The following is a 27,314-nucleotide window of genomic DNA, read 5'->3' as shown; positions in this document are numbered from 1 at the left end:
GCACACTCATTATCCTGCTGTGCTTAGGAGTGTTCTGGAACAGCTCGCTGTGCTACGGCTGGAGTAACTCTCTTACCTCCTTAATCAGCTATAGAGGTCTCTGTATTAAAGACCACAGAATATACAGTACCCATGCCGCAGATAAGATCACAGTTGAACTGTATAAGTGGAATATATACTGTAGTTTATTAACAACACTGACTGAGTATCATAATATCTTTAATCACTACTTCGGTCGGTTAAACAAAAACAATGACCACAACAAATATTGTTTTGATACGTTTTATTTCAGAGCAGACTTGCTTGGGGAGGTTGATAGTTATAGAACAGACAGAAACACCATGGTAAGCTTTTCTGAGACCTTGGAAAGATCGAGGCCGATGGTCTACATCCAGAGTTTCACCCTAGCGCTTCATCTGTTTCAGTCTGTCATTTAAACACTGTCCTTTCAATGTCATTCAACACCATTCCGGCCACGTCAATAACCCATACAAACAAGAAGATGATGATTGCAGGGCTCTCCATAAATAGACTGCTATGGATCTGAGGTCCTCCTAACTTCCCTCCAGACCTCAGCAATGTGCCAGTCCCATTAGACTGACCTGGCTGGAGTGTCTCATAGTCTTGACATAGTCTCTAAGGTCATTTCCTCCGGTTAATAATTTAAAGTCTCTTGTCGATAGTCTCTAATCTCAGGCAATCAGATGCCATCCCGTGCCCAACACAACACAACTCAGAACTGAACGCTGTGCACGTGTTTGTGTGTGTGTGCATGTGTGTCCTCTCCGTCCGTGTCAGAGGCGATGCCTACACCTGACCAGTCTCTGGAAGGCCTTCTTAAAGTCCTCATTGAAGATAGTGTAGATGAGAGGGTTGATGAGGGAGTTGAGGTAACCCAGCCAGGTGAGGAAGTCAGCCAGCTCTATGGAGGTGCTGCAGGAGCCACACGTGTTGACGATCACCTCCTTCAGGAAGAAAGGCAGCCAGCAGACAACAAAGGCCCCCAGTATCAGTCCTAACGTAGATGCAGCGCGCCGCTCCCTGGTCCCTGAGATACGCTGCCGTCTCAACGAACACTCACGCTCCCGCCTCGACTCGCTGTGGGGACTCTTTACGGTAATGCGCACACGGTCTCCCTCCGTGGTGGGGTCTGAGTAGGACTTCTCCTGGAGGTTCAGGGTGTCGGGGCCCCCATCAGGGGGGCAGGAGGGGAGAGTGGTTCCGTTGACCATGGAGGAGTGTCGGCTGGCCCTGCTGGCCCCTCTGCTGCCCCCCCTGCGGAGGTACAGAGTCTGAGCTGCTCTGTAGATCTTGTAGTATAGGATGAGGATGAGGAGCAAGGGGATATAGAAGGCTCCCAGGGTGGAGTAGAGGGTAAAGGCGATGTGGTGGTGAGTTATCAGACACTGGTCCTCTTCTGGCTCCCCGCCATGGTTCCTCCACAGGAGAGGGGGAAGGGATATGAGGACGGACAGAAACCAGACCACGCCGACAGTGATCCCAGCTCGGAGTCCAGTGCGTTTGCGTGAATACTCCACGGCGTCAGTGATGGCCCGGTAGCGGTCCAGAGCGATGGCTGCCAGGTGGAGGATGGAACAGGTGCAGCAGGTGATGTCAACACTCAGCCACATGTAACACACAGCCTCTCCCATCTGCCAGCTCTCCCTGAGGATTCAGACAGAATAATGAAAGTTTGTTACTGAACTTCATTATAAAATACTTTATAATATATATAATAATATAATAATTTATAATATATATATTATTATGCTCACAAACTGTACACTGAGTGAACAAAACATTAGGAACATCTGCTCTTTCCATGACATAGACTGACCAGGTGAATCCAGGTGAAAGCTATGATCCCTTATTGATGTCACTTGTTAAATCCACTTCAATCAGTGTAGATGAAGGGGATGAGACAGGTTAAAGAAGGATTTTTAAGCCTTGAGACAATTGAGACATTTGTGCCATTCAGAGGGTGAAAGGGAAAGACAAAAGATTGAAGTGTCTTTGAACAGGGTGTGGTAGTAGGTGCCAGGCGCACAGTTTCTGTCAAGAACTGCAACTCTGCTGGGTTTTTCACGCTCAACAGTTTCGCGTGTGTATCAAGAATGGTCCACCACCCAGGCACCCAAAGGACATCCAACCAACTTGACACAACTGAAAAAAAACAGCATTGGAGCCAACATGAGCCAGCCTCCCTGTGGAACGCTTTAGACACCTTATTGAGTCCATGCACCAACGAATTGAGTGAGTTCTGAGGGCAAACGTGGGGTTGCAACTCAATATTAGGAAGGTGCTCTTAATGTTTTGTACACTCAATGTATACTTTGATAAAATAAGTATTTTAAACATAAATGGGCATCTGAAATGCTGTAAGACACTTTATGCTGCAAGACAAATCAATCAATTGTGCAATAATGAATCTATGTTGTGACCTCTGTATGTAGAGGATGCTGAAGGGCATGACCAAGATGGCCACCAGCAGGTCTGTCACTGCCAGAGAGCAGATCAGGTAGTTGGCCGGGTGATGCAACTTCCTGGTTACTATGATGGCTGTGATCACCAGAGAGTTGATGGCCGTTGTCATGACAGCGAGCAGGGACAGGGTGAAGGTGAGGAGGATCTTCCTTGGGGGGATTATAGAAACCTCTTCACTCTCATCGTCCAGGGAGAAGAACCCCTCTGTACAGTTAGAGAAGTCCATCCTAGAGGGGAGGGGTGGGGAGGGGGATAAGGGTTTACACCAAGGCTAGCTGTATATAGATGAACGGTGCTTAACAGTTCAAAACATACTCACACTCAAACCATGAAGATAAGGACTTCAGACAGATGATGAATGAACCTTAATCCTCCATAGCTGTAAAAGCTTTATGTACCTCTGTAAAGTGTGTTCATTGGTGTGTGACCTTCAGCAGTAACCCTCGTATCAGTAGCTTCTGATCAGCAGGCTCTCTGGTCTCAACAATGATGTTACACACACACCTGGAGAGAGACAAGAGAAAGAATAAACAATGAGAGTCCAGACGCTGATTTCATAACCCCCAACCACCCACACACATACTCACCCTTGATGCAATCACTGATCAAAGCCATGATCCTCATCACATGGCACGCACACGTGCAAACACACACACGCATACACACGGTGCAATCACTGATCAGAGAGTACAATGTGTGTGTGTGTGTGTGTGTGTGTGTATATACTTGTCCCTGAAGACAGTATTTCTGTACTCTAGCTTCTGTACTTCTTTAGAGTTTATCAATCACGAAGTGAAACTAAGTGCCTTTAACAGCTTTCATAAGACATTGAAAGCACTCATCATGCTGATTTCCTTGTATTTCTACAGTTAGCTGTGAGAAGCCTGTTTCAAGGTGGAACAGTTGTCATAGCAACTATGACTTCATTTTTGTGAAGGATGGATTTGAAGAAAAGCACAACTCAAGTTAGATAAACTCTCAGACATCATTAAATGCACACATACGCATGCACAAACACACACCTACACACACAGCTGCATCACACATCAAAAACATTGCCTAGCTAAACATCATCCCTCTCTCTCTACCTCTTTCTCTCTCTCTCTCTCTCACCCTCTCTACTTCATTCTCTCTCTACCTCTGTCTCTCTCTCTACCTCTTTCTCTCTCTCTCTCACCCTCTCTACTTCATTCTCTCTCTCTACCTCTGTCTCTCTCTCTACCTCTGTCTCTCTCTCTCTCACCCTCTCTACTTCATTCTCTCTCTCTACCTCTGTCTCTCTCTCTCTCACCCTCTCTACTTCATTCTCTCTCTCTACCTCTGTCTCTCTCTACCTCTTTCTCTCTCTCTCTCACCCTCTCTACTTTATTCTCTCTCTCTACCTCTCTCTCTCTCTACCTCTGTCTCTCTCTCTCTCACCCTCTCTACTTCATTCTCTCTCTCTACCTCCGTCTCTCTCTCACCCTCTCTACTTCATTCTCTCTCTCTCTACCTCTGTCTCTCTCTCACCCTCTCTACTTCATTCTCTCTCTCTCTACCTCTGTCTCTCTCTCTCTACCTCTTTCTCTCTCTCTCACACCCTCTCTACTTCATTCTCTCTCTCTACCTCTGTCTCTCTCACCCTCTCTACTTCATTCTCTCTCTCTACCTCTGTCTCTCTCTCTACCTCTTTCTCTCTCTCTCACCCTCTCTACTTCATTCTCTCTCTCTACCTCTTTCTCTCTCCCTCTACCTCTCTCGCTCTTTCTCTACCTCTCTCTCTACCTCACCTGCTGTCTCGACCTCTGAATTTTGGGCTGTGAAAACCCAACTGACATTTACTCCTGAGGTGCTGACATGTTGCTCCCTGTACAACCACTGTGATGATTATTTGACACTGCTGGTCATCTATGAACATTTGAACATCTTGAAGAATGATTTGGCCTTAATGGCCATGTACTCTTATAATCTCTACCCGGCACAGCCAGAAGAGGACTGGCCACCTTTCAGAGCCTGGTTCCTCTTTAGGTTTTTTCCTAGGTTCCTGCCTTTCTAGAGTTTTTCCTAGCCACTGTGCTTCTCCATCTGCGTTGCTTGCTGTTTGGGGTTTTAGGTTGGGTTCTCTATAAGCACTTTGTGACATCTGCTGATGTACAAAATGCAGTTGATTGATTGATCTCTCTCAAACCTCTCGCCCGTCTATCAGCATATCACCTGTCTGAGTCTGTTCCTCCATAGTTTACTCAATATAGAACACTAAAGTCAAGGAACAGCATGTACTGTACTGTAGTAATGCACTGTATTTAAGTATGTACTGTTTCTCACCAGAGTGGTTCATTTAAACCCAACAGCTTCAGTGTGTTTGTGTGTGTGTTGATTGAAATGATAGGGACTGATACCTGATGCTGTGTAATTGGAATACACCCATTTAAACGTCAATCTGTGGATTGAAGCGCTAGGACTGTGAGAGTGACGTGTCCCCCTGGAGATGCAAAGCTTAGCATAACTAATTTATCAAGCTGGAGGTAGAATCAGGGATGTCAACAGACCTGTTTCAGATGAACTGGAATTTAAACAGGCTTGTTTCAGATGAACTAGGACTAAAACAGACCTGTTTCAGTTTAACTTGGATTTCAAAATACCTATTTCAGCCAAGGCTTGGAGTATGCAATAATGCATCAAAAAATGTCTCCCCCTCCCTATCTATCTGTGTGGGGATGTAATCTCCTTCTATAAAGTGCTCTGGAGACAGAGCAGAGCAGACAGGACACCCAGCAGCAGTCTACTGAGGTGATACTGGGTGACAAAAATATGGCATTTGATTATTCTTACTTCGATTGTCAAACACACACCACCGGTCAATACTGTTATAGACACACTTATCTCCCTGACTGTCTCAGGCTGAACTGAGGTACAAGGATGAGTGGCTTCTGTTGGTGGTGAATGTTTGTGTATGAATACACATACACGCACACCTCATGACAAACAGTAATTACTCTGTATTGATTTGAGTATAATCAGAGGAATGAACTCATTTAGGATGGAGTGTATGTGTACAGTATGAATGTGTGTGTGTGTGTGTGTGTGTGTGTGTGTGTGTGTGTGTGTGTGTGTGTGTGTGTGTGTGTGTCATGCATACTTCCTCCTCTCAGCAGGATCACATCCTGCTAATTATTCACCTCACGGTATGATTCACCTCACTGTATCAAATCCTCAAAAAGTTATACTGCTGCACCATTGAGCATATTGAATGGATGCATCACTGCTTGGAATGGCAACAGCACCACCCTTTACCACTTGACACTACAGAGGGTGGTGCGGACCCAGTACATCATTGGGGCCCAGTTCCCTGCCATCCAGGACCTCTATATCAAGTGATGTGAAAGGAATGGCCGGAAAATTGTTAAAGACTCCAACCACCCAAGTCATAGACTGTTCCCTCTGCATCAGCACGGCAAGCGGTACCAGTGCATCAAGTCTGACACCAACAGGCTCCTGATATAGTTTCTATCCCCAAGACAAATGACTGCAAAATATCTAACAACAATGGCTACATGGACTGAGTTGACCCTTGTATTTATTTAAAATGTTGAACTGTCTCTATGCACATTCACAGGACTCTACACACTTACACTCCAAGACACACATTTATACTGACTACACACACGCATACACACTTATGTATAATCTTCCTTTACACTGTTGCCACTCTGTTTATCTTACTTTCTTATGTTCTTCTCATTTCTTATTTTACTTTCTTGTGTGTTTTTGTTCTACCTTATGTAATTGTTAGTACTACATTGATATTGATTACTGCATTGTTGGATTTAGAGCTTGCAAGAAAGGTATTTCACTGTACTTGTGTAAGTGACATTAAAACTTGAAACTATTGGTGGAGAGAGAGCCCATTTGCAGAGTGGCGCTCTCCACTACTGTGGTGCTGAACTCTGAGTGATTTCTTCAGGGCATTGAGGGCGCTCTCCATGGTCCTGAAAATAGATTTTTTGGAATAGGCACATTATCGGGCTTACGGGTTAACATGATATTCTTCATGTAGTTACAACAGTGCTTGTCTAAGGTGGCTGTATTAGGGTGAGAGTCAGGGCCTGTGAACAGTTGAGTGACTGTTTTAGTGCAGAATGAATCTGTTTCCTTCTCTGGAGACACAGCCTGTCCCACAGTGATGAATAAAGCCATGGTAATAAAACATCGTAGCTCAAAATACAGTACTGTAGCAATGAAGGTGTGTACACACTGTCCCTGTCAGAGAACGGGACACTTCTCTCAAGGACTTGGGAGATGACCAGGGATGAAAAAGGAGAAAAAGTTTAATACATATTTCCCTCTCAGCAGAATATACATAGGTCTGATGGAAAGATAGGAGAGAGATACTATGCTCTGATACTAAGGGTTAAGTGAGAGACACCACCAGGTCTGTTCTATAACCACCTTCTGGCCCAGTGATTGATGTAAAGTATTGAGGTATTTCCTTCTGAAGCTGTGGATATTAAGAAAGAGGCTTTAGAGCAGATGGCTAATTGGTGGTGTTCTGAAGGGAACCTCAGAGGGGCAGAAGATAGACCCTGTGATCTGTGTTAAGGGAATAAGACCCTGGGATAGATCAGTGTTCACACCGCAATGCTTTCTGCCACAGGACCTTGGGAGTCATTTAGACTGAAACACGTTAATAGTCTCTTAATAGTGAGACCATAGAGGTACCGTTGGGCCGGCTGTGTGTGTTTCACAAAAAATTCAACAGTAGATCCCAAGACGATGATATGTTGCTAAAACGTTTCAATTTGACAGCAAGATCTCTCTCCAGAAATCTTTATTTGTTTGAGTATGTAACCTGTCAAGGTATTTTCTGTTCTCTCTTATTCACCTGACAGAAGAATCCCTTGACTGTTTCATCATGCTTCCATACTAGACATTCTGCTTTCAGACTAATCATCAGTGTTTGTAAATAAGACGTCTGATGTCTGTCTGTGATAACTGGAACAGAGGGGGTTTGTGCATAATATCATTCATTACCCACTGGGCACGGATGTCAATTCAATTTCTAGTTTGATTTACATTTGGTTGAGTTGTCAACTAACGTGAATTCATCATACAATCAACTAAAAATGTACCATGTCATTGGATTTAGGTTAAACATTGAGTGGAAGAAAGACTAAATGCCCTTACATTGATGACGTTTTGCAAATCCAATCAGTTTCCCACATTGATTCAAAGTCATCACAGATTTTTTGGGTTGAAATGGTGTGGAAACAATGTAGCTTCAACCAGTTTTTCTCCAGTGGGTAGTTGCAGGATCAAAGCTACACACAAACGAGGCAGGAAACAGTCTCTCTCTTTCTCTCTCTCCTCTGTCTGACAGACAACAGGGTTTGACTGAGACAATGTGACTTTTAAAAACTCAATATCCTCACTGCCTCTAGGTTTGAGGATCACTCATCTGTACCCTTTACTATTAAAACCTAACTGCTAATGTCTGGATTTATGATGGATGAATGGCCCAAGGTCTGTCTGAGATCCCCCTCCCTCCTGCTTCCTCCTCCTCCTCAGTAATAACAGAAGAGACTACAGATGAACAGTCCTCTTCACCAGAGACAGGGAAGAGATTAAAACCTCTACAGAATCGATGTCCCCCCCGCGGGACGTTGCGCTAACGTAGGCTAATGTGATTAGCATGAGGTTGTAAGAAAATGTCTCAGGACATAGACATGTCTGATATGGGCAGAAAGCTTAAATTCTTGTTAATCTAACTGCACTGTCCAATTTACAGTAGCTATTACAGTGAAATAATACCATGCTATTGTTTGAGGAGAGTGCACAGTTATGAACTTGAAAATGTATTAATAAACCAATTAGGCACATTTGGGCAGTATTGATACAACATTTTGAACAGAAATGCAATAGTTCATTGAATCAGTCTAAAACTTTGCACATACACTGCTGCCATCTAATGACCAAAATCTAAATTACACCTAACCTGGAATATTACATTTTGGCCTTTCTCTTGCATTTCAAAGATAATGGAACAAAAAAACAAAAAAAAAATCATGTTTTTTCTTTGTATTATCTTTTACCATGTGTTATATTCTCCTACATTAATTTCACATTTCCACAAAATTCTAAATGTTTCCTTTTAAATGGTATCAATAATATGCATATCCTTACTTCAGGCACTGGCAGTTAGATTTGGGTATGTCATTTAAGGCAACAAAAAAAAGGCTCCAATCCTTATTAAAACTCTTAAAATATGTCTGCTCCCCAACCTATCTATTATACTTTTGTGTTTTTAGATTCGTTTTTATTTCTATTAGATTTGACATTTTTGTTAGGAATTCAGTTTAGTTTCAATTAGTTTTCAGACCTGATTTACGAATTGTTTTTTGTTTGAGTTCCATAAGCCATTTCTATTTTTTAAATGATTTAGTTTCAGTTTTAGTTTGAGTGTTAGGGACAGAAAGTAGCAGATTTATTTCCTGTTAAATACTGTAGTGATAGCTAGTAATAGTGATGCACAAACTAGCCCTATTGGAAACATCCCCATCTCCTGGCAGCATTTACCTGCCAGATTCAGAAGCTTGAAAACACCATTAGATTTTTTCCCCCCCAAACAAAATAAAAACTCAAACTGAACATATAATTAGTTATAATTTTCATTTTAATTTGTTTTGGAATCAAATATAGTTTCAGTATATATAACAGGTTTGTTAGTTATTTTATTTCAGTTTACGAAATAGTTTTTCCATGTTTCGTTCAAGTTTTCGTTTACTATAATAACCTTGTTTGGTAGAAGTTGACCCAAGACTGACCCTCCCCCCTAATGGTCCATCGGGTAAGGGGGATTTTGTGCCCTACCCACTCTCCTTGGGGAATCATCATCACATTGTATAGGCCCTACATGTAAGATCACGGCTGGCAAAGATGTCTGTTGAAGTTGCAATTCAGCTGACCAGCATAATCAATAGCAACTAGTCTGTCTACTACTGCTCTGAAGCTTGCTCTCATTAGAGAATGGGTCAAACAAATCATTCAATTAGAGACATAAAGACCAGGGGATGAAGAAGAGGATAAAATATGAAGGGAATGAGGAAGAGGGATAGTGAAACTTCTCCTCTCCCTGCTAGTCAACTATAGTGACTATGTTATTAACAGACTGACAGGTAATCTATATACATCATTATGGATTGAAAAGATGCAGCAGCCTATCTTCATGACATACACAATACACAGGACACAATACACAGGACACAATACACAGGACACAATACACAGGACACAATACACAGGACAACGAGACAAGACACGGGAAATCATTATCATTCAAACACTATTAAAAAAATAGCCATTTCAATTAAACAAATGCTGTGGAAGGAAATTGTTCCAGCTTCAACCCATTGATTATGGTTCCAACAAATTAAATATACTTATTTGTTTGTTGCAAAATTGTTCACACCTGCAATTATTTCTAATCTACAATCGTATAAAAACAGACGGTGAATACAACGTCACCTGTGTTCTCAACCGCGATAAAACTGTCGGATAATCTGATCTGTTGAATAGTCACATCCTCCCGCTCTTCTCCCGGTGTGTTGGTCCCTGGATACGGTTTGAGGCGACGCGAATACCCTTTTCTGTTACCGACTTCCATCCGAAATCCGACCCGTCCAAACACGAATGCGCAATTGGGAGCGCGCACGGGTGGTCGACCTACAGTTAATCTAGTGATGGTGCACCAGCGCTCAGGGAATGGAGCTATGGGTATCTGCGCGAAAAGGTGCCACATGCTGTGCTTGTGCATGCAGGTCACCCATGATACAAATCAGTACACTAAAAAAGGCTGGGTCAATACATAGTACATTTCCAGCACTGAAACAGCGCTGTTGGGTTATATGAATGATCAAACACATTGGGTTACTTGATTTAACCAAAAATGTGGTTATTTTGACCAGTGGCGGTCAGTGCAGTTTAAAATGAGTGACAATATTTTATTTTTTTACGAGCATGGCCTTATTTCTATTACAGCATATTGGATGACTGTCATTCATATCCCATTCACCAAGCTCAATGTAACATCAATACGTTTAGGCTACTACATGATAATCAGATGTTCCCTTCACCCATCATGGAGGTTGCTACAACCTAGTCTACGAATGAAAGTTTACAACTTAGGTGCACAGGTGAAGATACATTTTAGTAATGAAGGTAACAGACTGACACATTCAATACCGCCTTGCACACTCCTGCCTGTATCTAGCTGATCTAGGGTGTAATCATTAGTCCAACAGCTGCAAACGGGAGTTTCTATTGGACAAATTCAGGTATGTTTACCCCTGTTTCGTTCCGTTTGCTTCCAATTAACAAATGTTTTTCAACAGAATTGGCAGAATAAACACCCCTGATCACATGCAAACACAGTTCACTTTTGTAACAGCCACATAAAAAAAAAAACAACCTTCATATCATAACCGCTACACACAGCCTTTGTTGTCACCATATTAACATCATAGTCAGAGGTACTAGAACTAACATGTTAGTAAATCCACTACAATCACACAGTACAGTGTACAGTCAGTAGCACGAAGTTTAGCAGTTACACCGGCAGGTCCCAGTGGCAATAAATGAATAAAACTAAAAGCTTACCTTGACTTGGAAGAGTTCCCGTATTGGATAGCCATAGCCAGCTAGCTAACAATGCTTCCCTCTCTGCTTGAGCCAGGTGTTTGAGTAGTCTAAACTAGCTAGCTGCATTTGCTAGTTAAGTAGGCTAGGTGAAAGTGAAAAACAAAAATAAAATCTCTCTTGCTTCTCCATTTTTGAAGAAATTAATTTGTTCAAAACTATTCAACTATTGTCTTTTACTCTCTTTGAGTCAACTACTCAACATATTTTATGCACTGCAGTGCTAGCTAGCTATAGCTTACGCTTTCAGTACTAGCTTCATTTTCTGATCCTTTGATTGGGTGGAAAACATGTCAGTTCATTTCCAGAGGACGTTATCATAATTACTTTGTAAGTCTATGGAAGGGTGTGAGAACCACGTGCTTCCTAGGTTTTGTATTGAAGCCAATGTACCCAGAGGACAGACACTAGCTGTCCCCCGGCTACACCAGGGTGCTACCCTACAGAGCGCTGTTGAGGCTACTGTAGACCATCATTGAAAAACAGTGTATTTGAATAAATTATTTGTGACGTGAATATATTTAGTAGTTTATTCTAAACAACTTTTTTTAATGTTGCACTATTTTTATTTTTCTGAAATTCACTGAGGATGGTCCTCCCCTTCCTTCTCTGAGGAGCCTCCACTGATTTTGACCCAGCTTGCTTTGAACTTTTCTGCTGGGTTATTGTTATTCATGTATTTTTGACCCAGCAGTTAACATTATTTCTTACTTTATGTTTGGGTTATTTTTTTCTACCTTCTCTCTATTACAGAATCCATTCATTTTCTAACGTTACAAATATGTGTAACAATTTCAATCAATGTTACAATGTTACTACACAGTTGATAATTCTTTAAATTACATATGGCCAATTATAACCAATTGTAGATAAAATACCAAAAGTTTATTTTCATATATTAATTTCAGCTACAAAATAAAGTAATGCAAAAGAAACAAATAAGCAACACACAAATAAACAGAAACTTTACAAACACAATCCATCATTTGAAAATCACAGCAGCCCTACCAATTAAAGCTGAGGAAATGGGCTGAAGGAAACACTTTACCCTCTACACCCAAAACCCAGACCAGGTATCAATTTCCAATAGGAATCTGTGTAAAACAACAACTTAACATCATGTCTTCTGCTCCAGAGCCTGTCCATTCATGATGGTGAATGCCAGGGAGTAGATACAATATTCCAGAGAGTCCGAACTAAGATTTGGGGTCTCTTGTTTTTTTGGTCACCTGGTAGAGATATTCAGCCATATTGGTTCCAGCCTGGGGATTAGAGAATATGACTATAAATGTTGAACAATAATCAAGACACTCATCACACTCTTGCACAAGCCCGCGCTCACAAGCACACACACACAAATTGTGGCCTTTCCTAATACTCAGAACAAACTATACTCATATACAGTCTAGTGGTCCTTCTGTGGCTCAGTTGGTAGAGCATGGCGCTTGTAACGCCAGGGTAGTGGGTTCAATTCCCGGGACCACCCATACGTAGAATGTATGCACACATGACTGTAAGTCGCTTTGGATAAAAGCGTCAGCTAAATGGCATATATTATTATTATTATATTATATTATTGCTGTGTGCAGGACGTTAATCTGCATTGAGTTGAGTCCAGCCACTTTGTGTGCAGTTTACAGCAGGGGTGGGAAGAGTACTGAAATAGCCTACTCAAGTAGAAGTACTGTTTTTCAATTACATTTTACCCCAGTAGATGTAAAATGACTGACTTTGAAAAAAGTCTCTGGAAAAGCTACTCAATTATAGTTACGAGAGTATTTGTATTTATTTACTTCCCACCTCTGGTTTACAGTATTACATATGAAATAGTATTCAATATTCCACATGTATATTTACGCTACATTATGACTTTCAGGCCTCATAAATGCTTGGGTGGGCAGTCTCCTTTCCAACTCATTACACTGGTGGTGTGAAAAACCCTCTCAGAATCATGTTTTTTTAGTACCTGGGGGACAAAGACAAGTCCAAAGAAGAAAAAGCCTGGAAGGAGGAGAGATGACTAGAAACAATTCAGTCGACCATTTTATGTGTGGATTAATTGTCGGAGTAGAGGACCTTGTGCATTTCAGGTAAAATAACAACTCAACGTTTATATCCCAGGACAAATTAGCTAGCAACAGCAAGCTAGCTAAATAGGACAAATTAGCAAGTAACTTCAAGCTAACTAAATTTCCATAAATGTTTAATGCTTTTCTACTTGTCCCCAAATTAATATAATTGGTTCAGAGTTTGTTTTGATATTTCAACCTGAGTGTCGTGATCGCGTTTAGTGTGGGGGGCCAAAATCTATTCGAGCATGATGGATCGTGGCCGGTTTGTCTACGGTGGTAGACCACATTAACACAATTTAAGTAAAAAGTCAAAATGGATAGTTTAAAAGTGGAACTGACAGCATTTTAGCAACATGTAATCTTATTTAAAAAATCTGTTCATATACAAACCCCAGGAAGAATATGATGCAATTGGACAATTAATAGACACTGCAGGAAATAAAACCTAATAAAAACATCTGTCTCACCCAGGACCGGAGTCTACGCAGACAGGTGCACCATAGCCAATCAGAGCTACAGTAGGCCTTCATGTAAAAAAAAAAATAAAAAAATGTAAAGCCTGCCATCCTTCACTTTGAACTGGACTGTGTGTTTACAGGCAGTTGCAAAAGTGTGACTTTAGATCATTTTAAGAAATTTGCCCATTTTACATTTTGGGACTTTACAGTCCTATTGATTAAACAACCATGAAAAGGTAGGCTCTCCCTCAGTTAATCGCTTCAACAACAACAAGATAGAAGGACCGACACTGGAGGAGAGAAGCAGGTACGTGGAGTCAACATTTAATTGGAACAGACATGGAACATGATAGGAACAGCGTCAGCACACTGGTAAGACAAAGACAGACGACAATCGATGCAGAAGTGGGGAACAGACAGATATATGGGAGGTAATAAATCAGGTGATACAGCCCAGGTCCAATGAATCGCTGATGCGCGTGACGAAGGAAGGCAGGTGTGCATAATGATGGTGGCAGGAGTGTGTAATGCAGGGGAGCCTGGCACCCTCGAGCGCCAGGGGGGGGAAGAGCGGGAGCAGACGTGACACAAGATCAACAACTAATGCTAGCCAGAGCGATATTAGCTCAAATCTAACGAAGGAGCATGAGATAACCCTCTCAATGTCACGACTTCTTCCGAAGTTGGCTCCTCTCCTTGTTTTTTTTCATTGTTCCGTTTGTTTGGTCTTGTTCCCTGCACACCTGGTTTACATTCCCTCATCACACTGCATGTATTTATTCCTCTGTTCCCCCCCATGTCTTTGTGTGAAATTGGATTTGTTACATGCTTTGCGTGTACGCGCCAGGCTGTTTTTTTTCCTGTTATTCCATGGTATTTTCATGAAGGATGTTTATTGTAAAACATTTGTGACTGTTTTCGTGACTGTTTCGCACCTTGCACTTTTACCTTTGGCTGGAGGTTTTGACGCAGTGGCGTCTATCTGTTTTATTGCCTCTGCCTAATAAAAGTGTAGCCTACTTGTTCTTCTGCAGCTTGTCTGCCACCAAGCAACCAAACTAACTGGCTAAAGTTGGCTAGCTTGCTACTTCCAGACACAAATGAGAGAACACCTCACTCTGAGGATTTTTTTGAATGTTTTGACATTCCCAGCCAGAGTTACAATAAATTCATCAGTTTTTGTCCGAAATTTTGTCATGTAAACAAACAATGCATCCCGAATGGAGGCTGTAAACAATGTACCAGGCCCGCTGTGATCTACAACCTGATAATATTTTTTGGACTACCAAGAAATGTATTGGTGAATTATATGAATCATATATTCAAATCAAATCAAATCAAATTTATTTATATAGCCCTTCGTACATCAGCTGATATCTCAAAGTGCTGTACAGAAACCCAGCCTAAAACCCCAAACAGCAAACAATGCAGGTGTAAAAGCACGGTGGCTAGGAAAAACTCCCTAGAAAGGCCAAAACCTAGGAAGAAACCTAGAGAGGAACCGGGCTATGTGGGGTGGCCAGTCCTCTTCTGGCTGTGCCGGGTAGAGATTATAACAGAACATGACCAAGATGTTCAAATGTTCATAAATGCCCAGCATGGTCGAATAATAATAAGGCAGAACAGTTGAAACTGGAGCAGCAGCAGTCAGGTGGAATGGGGACAGCAAGGAGCCATCATGTCAGGTAGTCCTGGGGCACTGTCCTAGGGCTCAGGTCCTCCGAGAGAGAGAGAAAGAAAGAGAGAATTAGAGAGAGCATATGTGGGGTGGCCAGTCCTCTTTTGGCTGTGCCGGGTGGAGATTATAACAGAACGTGGCCAAGATGTTCAAATGTTATGTTATATTGAACTGCATCCATCTGTTCTGCCAACAATGCGTCTGTGTACGTCATGGAATGTTGAGTCAAATATAACCTCTTTTTAAAACCACTTATAAAGTTGGTTTTGTAGCATAAACTGGGAATGTATTATTTTTTACTGATATGATTGTCCGTTTCATATCTCCAAAGTAGTTCAAATGCGGTCAGTTCAAGCTTGCCAACTAGCTATGGACTTGTTTACGAGCTGCTGTACGGGTTGTTGCTAACGCTACTTTGCTACCTGCCAACTTCACGTTTTTTTCTTTCGAAAATTACTTTCAAATTTTAATAAATGTTATTTTTTCTTTTTTCCCCTCGCTCTACTTTTTTCATTCAACTTTTTCACCTCAGACGCTTTATCTGGACATGTTTCTACACGACCTCCACCAGCCAAAACTAAATAGTAACATTAGCACATTGACATTTAATTGCAGTCGCTGTACTCATAATATACAGGACAACTATCGCCTTATGCAGTCCCTGCAGCAGGACAATTTTCTCATGGCTTCTTGAAGAAAATTCAAATTCAGCAGTCTCACACCATTAAGCAATGAGTCGGAGTCAGAGGACGAGGCTTCTCAGGTCTCTCCTCTACCCGTTACGGGTTCTGAGCCGCCAAAGCCTCCCACCATTAGCTCTGAAAAAATGAAAATGGGAGTCATTGGCGACTCCATTACCCGCAGTATTAGACTTAAAAACAATCATTCAGCGATCATACACTGTTTACCAGGGGCAGGGCTACCGACGTAAAGGCTAATCTGAAGATAGCTTTAGCCAGCACTAAGACTGGCGAGTGTAGAGAGTATAGGGAAATTGTTATCCACGTCAGCACCAACGATGTTAGGATGAAACAGTCAGAGGTCACAAAGCGCAACATAGCTTCAATGTGTAAATCAGCTAGAAAGATTCATCGGCATCGCGAGTAATTGTCTCTGGCCCCCTCCCAGTTAGGGGGAGTGATGCACTCTACAGCAGTCTCACAACTCAATCGTTGTCTGAAAACTCTTTTCTGCCCCTCACAAAAGATAGAATTTGTAGATAATTGGCCCTCTTTCTGGATCTCTGGCCAAACCTGGCCTGCTGAGGAGTGATGGACTCCATCCTAGCTGTAAGGGTGCTCTCATTTTATCTATGAACATAGACAGGGCTCTAACTCCTCTGGCTCCACAGTGAGATAGGGTGCAGCCAGGTGTTAGCCAGCCTAGTGGAGTCAGCTCAGCTATCCCCAAAGAGACCGTGTCTGTGCCTCAATCTAGGTTGGGCAAAACTAAACATGGGGGTGTTCGCCTTAATAATCTCACCGCAATAAAGACCTACATTCCTGTCATTATTGAAAGAGATCGTGATATCTCACATCTCAAAATAGGGCTACTTAATGTTAGATCCCTCTCTTTAAAAAGAATATAATGTAGAATAATCTGTATACATACAATAAGTATACAAATAGACAATGATAACATATGCTAAGGGGTTCAACAAATTAGATTATACAAAGACCTTAAAAGAAACACACATATTGATTTATTTTAACAGCTTTCTTATTAGAAGAATGTTGAATGGTCTTAATGTACTGCTCAAATTCCTTATAGAAAACACGGAAGTGTTTTTTTATTCGTGAATTTACCTTCATGAATATGACATTTTGCCATTAGCACAATTAAGATTTATGAGGTCAAATAGTTTTTTTAACAACCTGCCTAATTCCTCTTTTCAAATCAAATCTAGGAGAAGTGCCATTCTTTAATAACCAGAAGGGGACTAGGGTTCCAATTTGGGAACACCCCCCCCCCCAACGTTCAGCTGGAAGGTGGCGCATGGAACGCAAAAATATTCCTAAAAATATTTAACCTCCACACATTAACAAGTCCAATGGCTCAAATGAAAGATAAACACCTTGTTTATCTACCCAGCAAGTCAGATTTCTAAAATGTTTTACGGCGAAAACATAGCACATATTTATGTCAAACCACTACCGAAGACACAGCTAATTTGCATAGCCAAGTTGAAAAAAATATGCAATCAACAAACGCAGGATTAAAAGAAAAATTATGCACTAACCTTTTGAAATCTTCATCAGATGACAGTAATATAACATGTTACACAGTACATTTATGTTTTTTTCAATAATATGCTATATATATCCATAAATCTCTGTTTACAATGATGCATCGTTCAAAAAATGCTACTCAAATGTCCTGAGAAATGACGATAGCTCCGGCAGATAACGTCAGCTAACAAGGAATACACATCATAAACTTTGACTAAATATGCATGTTATACATATATATAGTTAGATACACTTCTTCTGAATGCAATCGCTGTGTTACATTTATTTTTAACGTTACAGGTTTCGTTCACTAGGCGTCCTTCTGTAGCTCAGTTGGTAGAGCATGGCGCTTGTAACGCCAGGGTAGTGGGTTCGATCCCCGGGACCACCCATACGTAGAATGTATGCACACATGACTGTAAGTCGCTTTGGATAAAAGCGTCTGCTAAATGGCATATATTATACTATGAGTCGGCGCTCAAAAAGTAGCATTATGGCTCCTCTATCTTGGAGTCCACAGAAACCCAAATTTACCACATAAATATTCCCTTACCTTTGCTGTTCTTCCATCAGAAGACCTGGAAGGAATTATACTTACCAAAAACAGCGTTTAGTTTTGCAGTCTGTGTCTTTCGGTTCTCAAACACGACACATTTCGGTTGAAATGTAGCCAAAAGTCAAGTGGATGCGCACCAAAACGTCAAACTTACATATTATATGTCGACTAAACTTATCAAACTAAGTTCATAATCAAGCTTTAACATGTTATAAAGATGTACAGCAATCGTGAGGACGAACAGAAACGCATGCATTGTATAATCGATCTTGGAAAAAAGACAGGACCGGAGCAGAGCGGGCATAAAAGTGACCTGTTTTTTCGTGTGACCAAAAGGTTTCTGCCCGCCAAAACTCTCGTGAGCACGCAATTCTCACAATGAGAAGCCCCATTGACAGCTGAGATCACGCTGAAGACAGAGAGACTGTTCCCAGACCTGTAAGTGTTTGGGAAGGGTGGGGGCGATGACGTCAAAGTTGGGCCAACTTTTCTGATGACAAGAGAGACTTTGGGAGAATGACTGCCCTGAGAGTTCTGCTTTACATACAGACATAATTTAAACGGTTTTAGAAGCTTTAGAGTGTTTTCTATTCAATCATATTTTTTATTTGCATATATTAGCAACTTTTGACAAAAAAAAATGGTTTACTATGGGCACGCAATTACTCCAGCGGGGGCAGTAGACAGCCCTATCCCCAATTAACAAGATAAAGCAAAGCAGTTCGACAGATACAACGACACAGAGTTACACATGGAGTAAAAACAAACATACAGTCAATAATACAGTATAAACAAGTCTATATACAATGTGAGCAAATTAGGTGAGAAGGGAGGCAAAGGCAGAAAAGGCCATGGTGACAAAGTAAATACAATATAGCAAGTAAAACACTGGAATGGTAGTTTTGCAATGGAAGAAAGTGCAAAGTAGAAATAAAAATAATGGGGTGCAAATGAGCAAAATAAATAAATTAATTAAATACAGTTGGGAAAGAGGTAGTTGTTTGGGCTAAATTATAGGTGGGCTATGAACAGGTGCAGTAATCTGTAAGATGCTCTGACAGTTGGTGCTTAAAGCTAGTGAGGGAGATAAGTGTTTCCAGTTTCAGAGATTTTTGTAGTTCGTTCCAGTCATTGGCAGCAAAGAACTGGAAGGAGAGGCGGCCAAAGAAAGAATTGGTTTTGGGGGTGACTAGAGAGATATACCTGCTGGAGCGTGTGCTACAGGTGGGAGATGCTATGGTGACCAGCGAGCTGAGATAAGGGGGGACTTTACCTAATAATAGTAGAGAGAATTATTTCTTTCAGCTTTAATTTCTTTCATCACATTCCCAGTGAGTCAGAAGTTTACACACACTCAATTAATATTTGGTAGCATTGCCTTTATTTAATTTTTTTACTTGGGTCAAACGTTTAGGGTAGCCTTCCACAATCTGGGTGAATTTTGGCCCATTCCTCCTGACAGAGCTGGTGTAACTGAGTCAGGTTTGTAGGCCTCCTTGCTCGCTTTTCAGTTCTGCCCACAAATGTTCTATATGGCTTTGTGATGACCACTCCAAAACCTTGACTTTGTTGTCCTTAAACCATTTTGCCACAACTTTGGAAGTATGCTTGGGCTCATTGTCCATTTGGAAGAGACATTGTGACCAAGGTTTAACTTCCTGATTGATGTCTTGAGATGTTGCTTCAATATATCCACATAATTTTTTCTGCCTCATGATGTTATCTATTTTATGCACAAGTCCCTCCTGCAGCAAAGCACCCCCACAACATGATGCTGCCACCCCCACAACATGATGCTGCCACCTCCAAACATAACGATGGTCATTATGGCCAAACAGTTTTTGTTTCATCAAACCAGAGGACATTTCTTAACCGACTTGACAAAACTATAGTTTGTTAACAATACATTTATCTGGAGTGGTTGATTAACCAAGTTTTAATGACTCCAACCTAAGTGTATGTAAACGTCCTACTTCAAATGGAAATTACAGAAGAAGTTGCAACTAAAGTTAGAGATTCATTTGGGATCATCTGTGATGAGACCGTTAATATTTAATTGTTGAATTATTCTTTTTAGAGTGGTATTTTTCTAACCTGAAAAAATAAGATTAATTTTGTTCACCCTCTAGCCACTTCTTCCTAGATCTGACAAAAGCTCCCTCTGCTTTCAGTTTATAAATATCATCCAACTTGTTTTGTTGCTCAAACAGAACAGATTTGTCCTCCTCTGAGAGACTTTCAACAGGCTTTTGAACAAGAGAGGTGATCTTTGTAATTACACTTTCTTCTTCAGCTCTCCTCATCTTGGCAGGAAAAGTCCCATATTTTCCAACCTCATATTTTAAAAGCTCCCCGTTATTACTGTATGAATTGTCATTTATAGCTTTGTTCCAAAAGTGTGTAATTAAATAGTTTCTCCATCATGACTGATTCATGTTTTAATATAGAGCTATTAAGCTTCCAGTAGGATGCTCTGCCAAGGCCATTATCAGAGATAAAAAGTTTAATGTCAATATAAATAGCTCTATGATCAGTAAGGGGCGTGGCTAGGATGTTAACAGAAATACCCTGTTTATCAAAAACATTTAGACACCAGCCAAACATCTATGAATGATTGTCTGGCGCCTCATTACTCCATGTGAAATACTTGTTATTAGGAAACTTTACTCTCCAAATATCTATAATATCAAACCTTTACATAAACTGCCTCAAACTTGTATTCATAGAAGTGGACTGTCTTGGAGGTCATCTAACAATTAAATTATTCTGAGAAATATTAAAATCCCCATCTACTACAAGTAAAGCATTCATGAACTTGGTTAGGCAACGGAGAATACGTTTTTCAAGTGAAGTGATCATTTTCAAGTTTGGAATTATAACCATAAATGTTGGTAATAATAATGATGATGTTGTTACAGTTGATAACAAGACAAAGAAGAAGAAAGAAGTGACCAAAAGGGTCACAGTCAGGGTGCAAAATACTTCCATTGAAATGATTCTTTAGATTGATAACTCCAGCAGAGCGTTCAGCCACTGAGATCTCCAGAAATTGACGTCGGTAGCAACTGAATGAAACTCTTGAACAAAACAAATCTGTTTTAAGCTGTTTGGCAAATAAAAATTAATGCTTTGCGCTTTACATTATTTCTTAACCCCCTAGCATTGAGTGAAACTATAAACAACGACAAAGTGGAATATAGGACAAAGTACTGAGCTAAACAACAATCGAAAATCGAAAAATAATGAATAGATCCCTCATTTCCAAGGCAGTTAGTCAACAAACTAATCACTGATCATAACCTTGATGAGATTGGCCTGACTGAAACTTGGCTTAAACCTGATTAATTTACTGTCTTAAATGAGGCCTCACCTCCTGGTTACACTAGTGACCATATCCCCCCGTGCATCCCGCAAAGGCGGAGGTGTTGCTAACATTTACAATAGCAAATTTCAATTCACCCCCCCCAAAAAAAATGACTGTGTTTTCATCTTTTGAGCTTCTAGTCATGGAATCAGCCCACTCAATCACTTTTTATAACTACTGTTCACAGAGTTCCTCACCGAGTTCCCTGAATTCCTATCGGACCTTCTAGTCATGGCAGATATCACATTTTTGGGGGACTTCAATATTCACATGGAAAAGTCCACAGACGCACTCAAAGGCTTTCGGAGTCATCATCGACTCAGTGGGTTTTGTCCAACATGTCTCCGGGACATACTCACTGCCAGTCATACTATGGGCCTAGTTTTGTCTCGTGGAATAAATATTATGGATCTTAATGTTTTTCCACATAATCCTGGACTATCGGACCACCGTGCTTCTACGCCTGCATTGCTTGCTGTTTGGGGTTTCAAGCTGGGTTTCTGTATAGCACTTTGTCACATCAGCTGATGGCGTGAAACAATGCACCTCACAGTAAAGTTAGGCTTACAAAAGACAAGCTTTCTATGGGCACGGCACCGACATGGCTAGTTTGCTAGCCAAACTTCAACAAAAGCCTAAAATGTTTGCTTCCACACAGAGCACAGGAATATAGCTTGCTTACGAGCAAGCGAAGTTAAGTTAGCAAACGTTAGCTAAGTAGCTAGCTAGCTAATGCTCAAGCTAGCATGCATGGGGTTGTTTGCTAATTAGATAACATTATCTAAAATTGTCACTGACAGAGATAATATGTGGATAATGGATAATTCGTCATGTTATCTAGCTAGCTTTTTACTCACAGTTTTTGGCCCGCCACAACGCCTTGCCAATTTGTCCGTTGAAAAGATATTCCACTCAGTGCTGACTGCACTGTCTGGTATACTTGCTACACAACTGCAACAATCCTCATTCACGAGCATCATGATTTTAAAATACAAAGACTGCATAGGGGCTTTACCTCGCATTACTCAGCAACATAATTAAAAACTATCATGTAATACGTACAGAGGGACCTATTAGCAGAACACGTATTTTATTAACAAATGGTAAATAAATGTTTGCTTTACTATACTTTTTATTGTTGTTGCAGTTTTACAACAAACTTCCTGCAATTCTACATTTTGCCATGGGGTCAGGAGACATTTTTGCAGTTTTAAAAGCAAATTTCCTGCAATTCTGCACATGACTTATGACCATTACTTAGGTCATGTTAATATCTGAGTGAGACTGACTAACAAAGTCAATGGGGGCCCCCTGGGCACATGGCCGGTCTGTAATTTGGCCATGATTACTACAAGTGGCTAGACTAACTGGACTGATTTACCAATCACATTAATTGTACTTTTTTTTACTGACATGGGCTGAGTGACTGCCAGTAAGTGACATATAACAAGAAGAAAACTGCTGATGCACAACCAAGTTTCAAAATGGCACCTTGTGTATTCTAACTCTCAACAGTAAATAGTTTTTATTCTAAAATAGTTCCGGACCTCAGTGTCCTCATGTAGCTATGGCCTTGCATGGACTCCCTCTGTGTGAAATAAAAACATATTTTTGACTACCCCTTCCTCTGCCCCCATACATACAACACCTGTAAGGTCCCTCAGTCAAGTATTGAATTTTAAGCACAGGTTCACGACAAAGACCAGGGAGCTTTTCGGGAAGCCTCATAAAGTAGGGCAGTGATTGATAGATGGTTAACAATAACAAATCAGATACTGCATATCTCTTTAAGCATGGTCAAGTTAATAATTATGCTGTGGATTATGTATTAAACCACCCAGACACATCAAAGATAGTCATCCTTCTGATCTGAGCAGCTGGAAAGGATGGAAACCACTCAGGGATGTCACCATGAGGCCATTGATTATTTTACATTTACATTTTAGTTCAATGGCTGTGATAAGGGAAAACTGAGGATGGCTAAAAACATTGTACTGACTCCACAAAAATGACTTAAATGTCAGAGTGAAAAGAAGAATACAAATCTACAGAATACCAAAACATTAATCCTGTCTGCAACAAGGCACTAAAGTAATACTATAAAAAAAACACAGCAAAGGAATACACTTTTTTGGGCCAAATCCAACACAACACATCACTATGTAACTGCCTCCTTATTTTCAAACATGGTGGTGGCTGCACCATGTTATCGGTATGCTTGACATCGGCAAATTTGTGGAGTGTTTCAGGATAAAAAATAAATGGGATGGAGCTTAGCACAGTCAAAATACTAGGGGAAAACCTGCTTCAGTGAGCTTTACACCAGACACTGGGAGAGGAATTTATCTTTCAGCAGGACAATAATCAACAACAAAATGCCAAATATACACGGACGTTGTCTACCAATAAACAGTGAATGTTCCTGAGTTGCCAAGTTACAGTTATGACTTGAATCTGCTTTAAAGTCTACGGCAAGAATTGAACATTTCTGTCCTAGCCACACCATGACACAGCTTGAAGAATTTTGACAAGGAATAATGAGCAAAAAAATTGCACAATCCAGGTGGGCAAAGCACTTTGAATTACCCAAGAAGACTCACAGCTGTAATCACTGCCAACATTCTTTCTAACATGTATTGACTCAGGGGTAATCAAGGTATATTTGTGTTTCATTTTTCTTAAAAAATGTCCACTTTGACAGAGTATATGATACCGACTCTTAATACTATGTGTATTAAATTAAGCGTAAGGGGAGATAAAGCTGAAGGGAACATGAAGACGGTGTCACGCCCTGATCTGTTTCACCTGTTCCTGTGATTGTCTCCACCCCCTCCAGGTGTCGCTTATTTCCCCCAATGTATTTCTCCCTGTGTTTCCTGTCTCTCTGTGCCAGTTCATCTTGTATGTTTAGTCAAGTCAACCAGCGTGTTTTTCCTGTACTCCTTTTTGCTATTTTCCTTTTTCTAGACCTCCCGGTTTTGACCCTTGCCTGTTTCTGGACTCGTCTGCCTGACCATTCTGCCTGCCTTGACCATGAGCCTGTCTGCCACTCTGTACCTCCTGGACTCTGATCTGGTTTTGACCTTTTTGCCTGTCCACGACCATTCTCTTGCCTTCTCCTTTGAATTATTAAACATTGTAAGACTCCAACCATCTGCCTCTTATGTCTGCATCTTGGTCTCGCCTTGATAGACTGTTGTAGTTAATCTGTGATTAACCCCCAAGCCCACCTGGCAGAATCTATGCATTTATTATAATTGCATCAAAATGCAAAGCTAAGATACAGGCAACAAATAAGATGACATGTCAAAGTGAACATAACAAATGGAAACATCCCATTCATAGAGAATGACCAATGGATGGAGCTGGACTGGACGCTGTCGCCAGAGGCTCCGGACCGGGGACCGTCGCCGGAAGCTCTGGACTGTGAAGGCGCACTGGAGGCCTGATGCGTGGGACCGGTACAGTTGGCACCGGACTGGTGACACGCACTTCAAGGCGAGTGCGGGTCGGAGGCACAGGACGTACCGGACTGGGGAAGCGCACTGGAGGCCTGGTGCGTGGAGCAGGTACAGGATGTACTGGGCTGTGAAGGTACACTGGAAACCTGGTGCGTAGAACCCGCACACATGGCACCAGACAAAAGACACGCTACTCAAGGCGAGTGTGGAGAGCTGGCACAGGACTTACTGGGCTTTGGATGAGTACTGGAGAGCTGCTGCGTAGAGCCGGCACAGATTTCACCAGACTAATAGCACGGGGAACTGACTCAGGTGGTATTAAACTGATTACACGCTCCTTAGGGCAAATGTTGTGCATCTTCCACCAACTCAACAACTCTCTCAGCTCTTTCTCCTCCAATACCTCCATCCACTCTCTGACGGTCTCTGACTCTCTCCGTTCACTCTCCTCCAGTTTCTCCCTCTTCTCCCAGACTGGCACTGGTTCACTCCTCGGCTCTGTCGACCACCCTTTGTGCCCCCCGTCCAAAATACTTTTGGGCTGTTTTTGGGGCTTTTTATATGGTCGCGAACCCCAGCGTCGTCGCCGTCCTCCCTTCTCTCCTGTCGTCTGTTTCCACGGCAGGCTTTCGTGTCTTGCCAAGACTTCCTCCCAAGTCCAGGATATTCTTTCCTCGATCTCCTCCAAAGACCAGGATGCCATCTCCTCCCGGGCACGCTGCTTGGTCCCGTTGTGGCGGGATATTCTGTCACGATCGTTGGAAGCAGAGTCGGACCAACGTGCAGCATGATCTGGGTTCCACATCTTTTATTTAAAGTAAGTGAACCACACAACAAAACAAAGAGTAAACGATACGTGACGACAATGGAGTGCTAACATGCAACTACACATAAACAATATCCCACAAACACAGGTGGAAAAAAGCTACCTAAATATGACCCCCAATTAAAGACAACGATACCAGCTGCCTCTAAATTGGGAATCATACAAAATCACCAACATAGAAAAACAAAACTAGAACCCCACATAGAAATAATAAATTAGACTAACCCCCAGTCACACCCTGACCTACTCTACCATAGAAAATAAGGGCTCTCTATGGTCAGGACGTGACAGTGGATTTAGTTGGGCTATGTTTAGGTCAAATTAAAGAATGCCACAGATTCATCTTTGTTCTCATATGCTCTGTCACACTGAATATCACACTGCAGACCATGCAGGGGAAGGGCCGTTGTCCTATGACTGGTGCATGGTGTCACCATGTCACTCCTACACAACCCCAGTCCTTCCACACAGTACAGACAGTCACACAATATAAAAATCAGAGCTCATGAAGGTGGCTGAAGAAGAGACAGGTGACTGAAAGGCAATATTTTCTGAAAGATTAACCTGAAGCTAACACTCCCTTGTTGGGTTTGGATACACAATAATTCCCCTATTAAAATGTCATTTCCATGGTCCAGTGCAGTTACATCTTTGATTTTCTATTCATAACTCCCAACTGAGTAAGGAGTGGGCACACACTGGTAGAATCAACGTTGTTTCCACATTATTTCAATGAAATGGCATTGAACCAACGTGGACTAGGATTTGAGTTTATGTCTATGCCCAGTGGGTAAGGAGTGGGCGTAGAACAGCGAAGTAGGGCATAGAGACTACAAAAGTCTAGGAAGTCTACCAAAACAATCTGGGCTCCTTCTACAAAGACTCAGAACTATTTGACAGATAACAATGATGAATTATGCAGTTAACTCAATTCCCTTTCGACAAACCCTGCACAAGTTTCCTTGAATTGTAATGAAACTCAGACTTGCCAGTGAGTTTCTTCAGTCAGTTATTCAGAATGTGTGGGTGTTCTGAGCTCTTGTTTAAGGGAAAATCCACTCAACAACTACGTTACATGGCCAGAAGGACATGGATACCTGCTCGTCGAACATCTCATTCCAACATCATGGGCATTAATATGGAGTTAGTCCCCCCTTTTCTGCCATAACAGCCTCCACTCTTCTGGGAAGGCGTTCCACTAGATGTTGGAACATTGCTGCGGTGACTTGCTTCCATTCAGCCACAAGAGCTTTAGGGAGTTTGGGCACTGATGTTGGCCGATTTGAGCTTGGGTCGCAGTCGGCGTTCCAATTCATCCCAAAGGTGTCCAATGTGGTTGATGTCAGCGCTCTGTCATACCGATCGACAAACCATTTCTGTATGGACCTCGCTTTGGGCACGGGGGCATTGTCATGCTGAAACAGGAAAGGGCCTTCCCCAAACTGATGCCACAAAGTTAAAAGGAAAAAGGGAGAGGCAAATTAAAAAATATATATTATCTGACTTGCTTAGTTAAA

The 27,314-nt window shown here is 41.6% G+C and overlaps 1 protein-coding gene across 4 annotated transcripts in view; it reads right to left on the bottom strand.

The window, feature by feature from the left end:
• Positions 1–276: 276 nt before the first annotated feature.
• LOC118374118 (5-hydroxytryptamine receptor 1F-like) overlaps positions 277–27,314 on the bottom strand; it is a 35,602-nt gene continuing 8,564 nt past the window's right edge. The window contains exons 1-4 of one of the 4 annotated variants that reach the window (XM_035760480.2): positions 9,985–10,249; positions 2,804–2,988; positions 2,442–2,711; positions 277–1,665 (exon numbers count right to left, since the gene is read on the bottom strand). In XM_035760480.2, coding sequence (XP_035616373.1) covers positions 795–1,665; positions 2,442–2,710 — 1,140 coding nt within the window. In that variant the 5' untranslated portion in view covers position 2,711; positions 2,804–2,988; positions 9,985–10,249 and the 3' untranslated portion in view covers positions 277–794. Of the gene's footprint in view, positions 1,666–2,441; positions 2,712–2,803; positions 2,989–9,984; positions 10,250–27,314 lie in introns of those variants that run through there. The other 3 variants (XM_035760481.2, XM_052522560.1, XM_052522561.1) reach the window with 3 other exon arrangements.

The sequence above is a fragment of the Oncorhynchus keta genome, chromosome 7 (assembly GCF_023373465.1).
Source record: "Oncorhynchus keta strain PuntledgeMale-10-30-2019 chromosome 7, Oket_V2, whole genome shotgun sequence".
Classification (NCBI taxonomy): Eukaryota; Metazoa; Chordata; class Actinopteri; order Salmoniformes; family Salmonidae; genus Oncorhynchus; species Oncorhynchus keta.
This window is presented reverse-complemented; position numbering and strand designations above follow the sequence as displayed.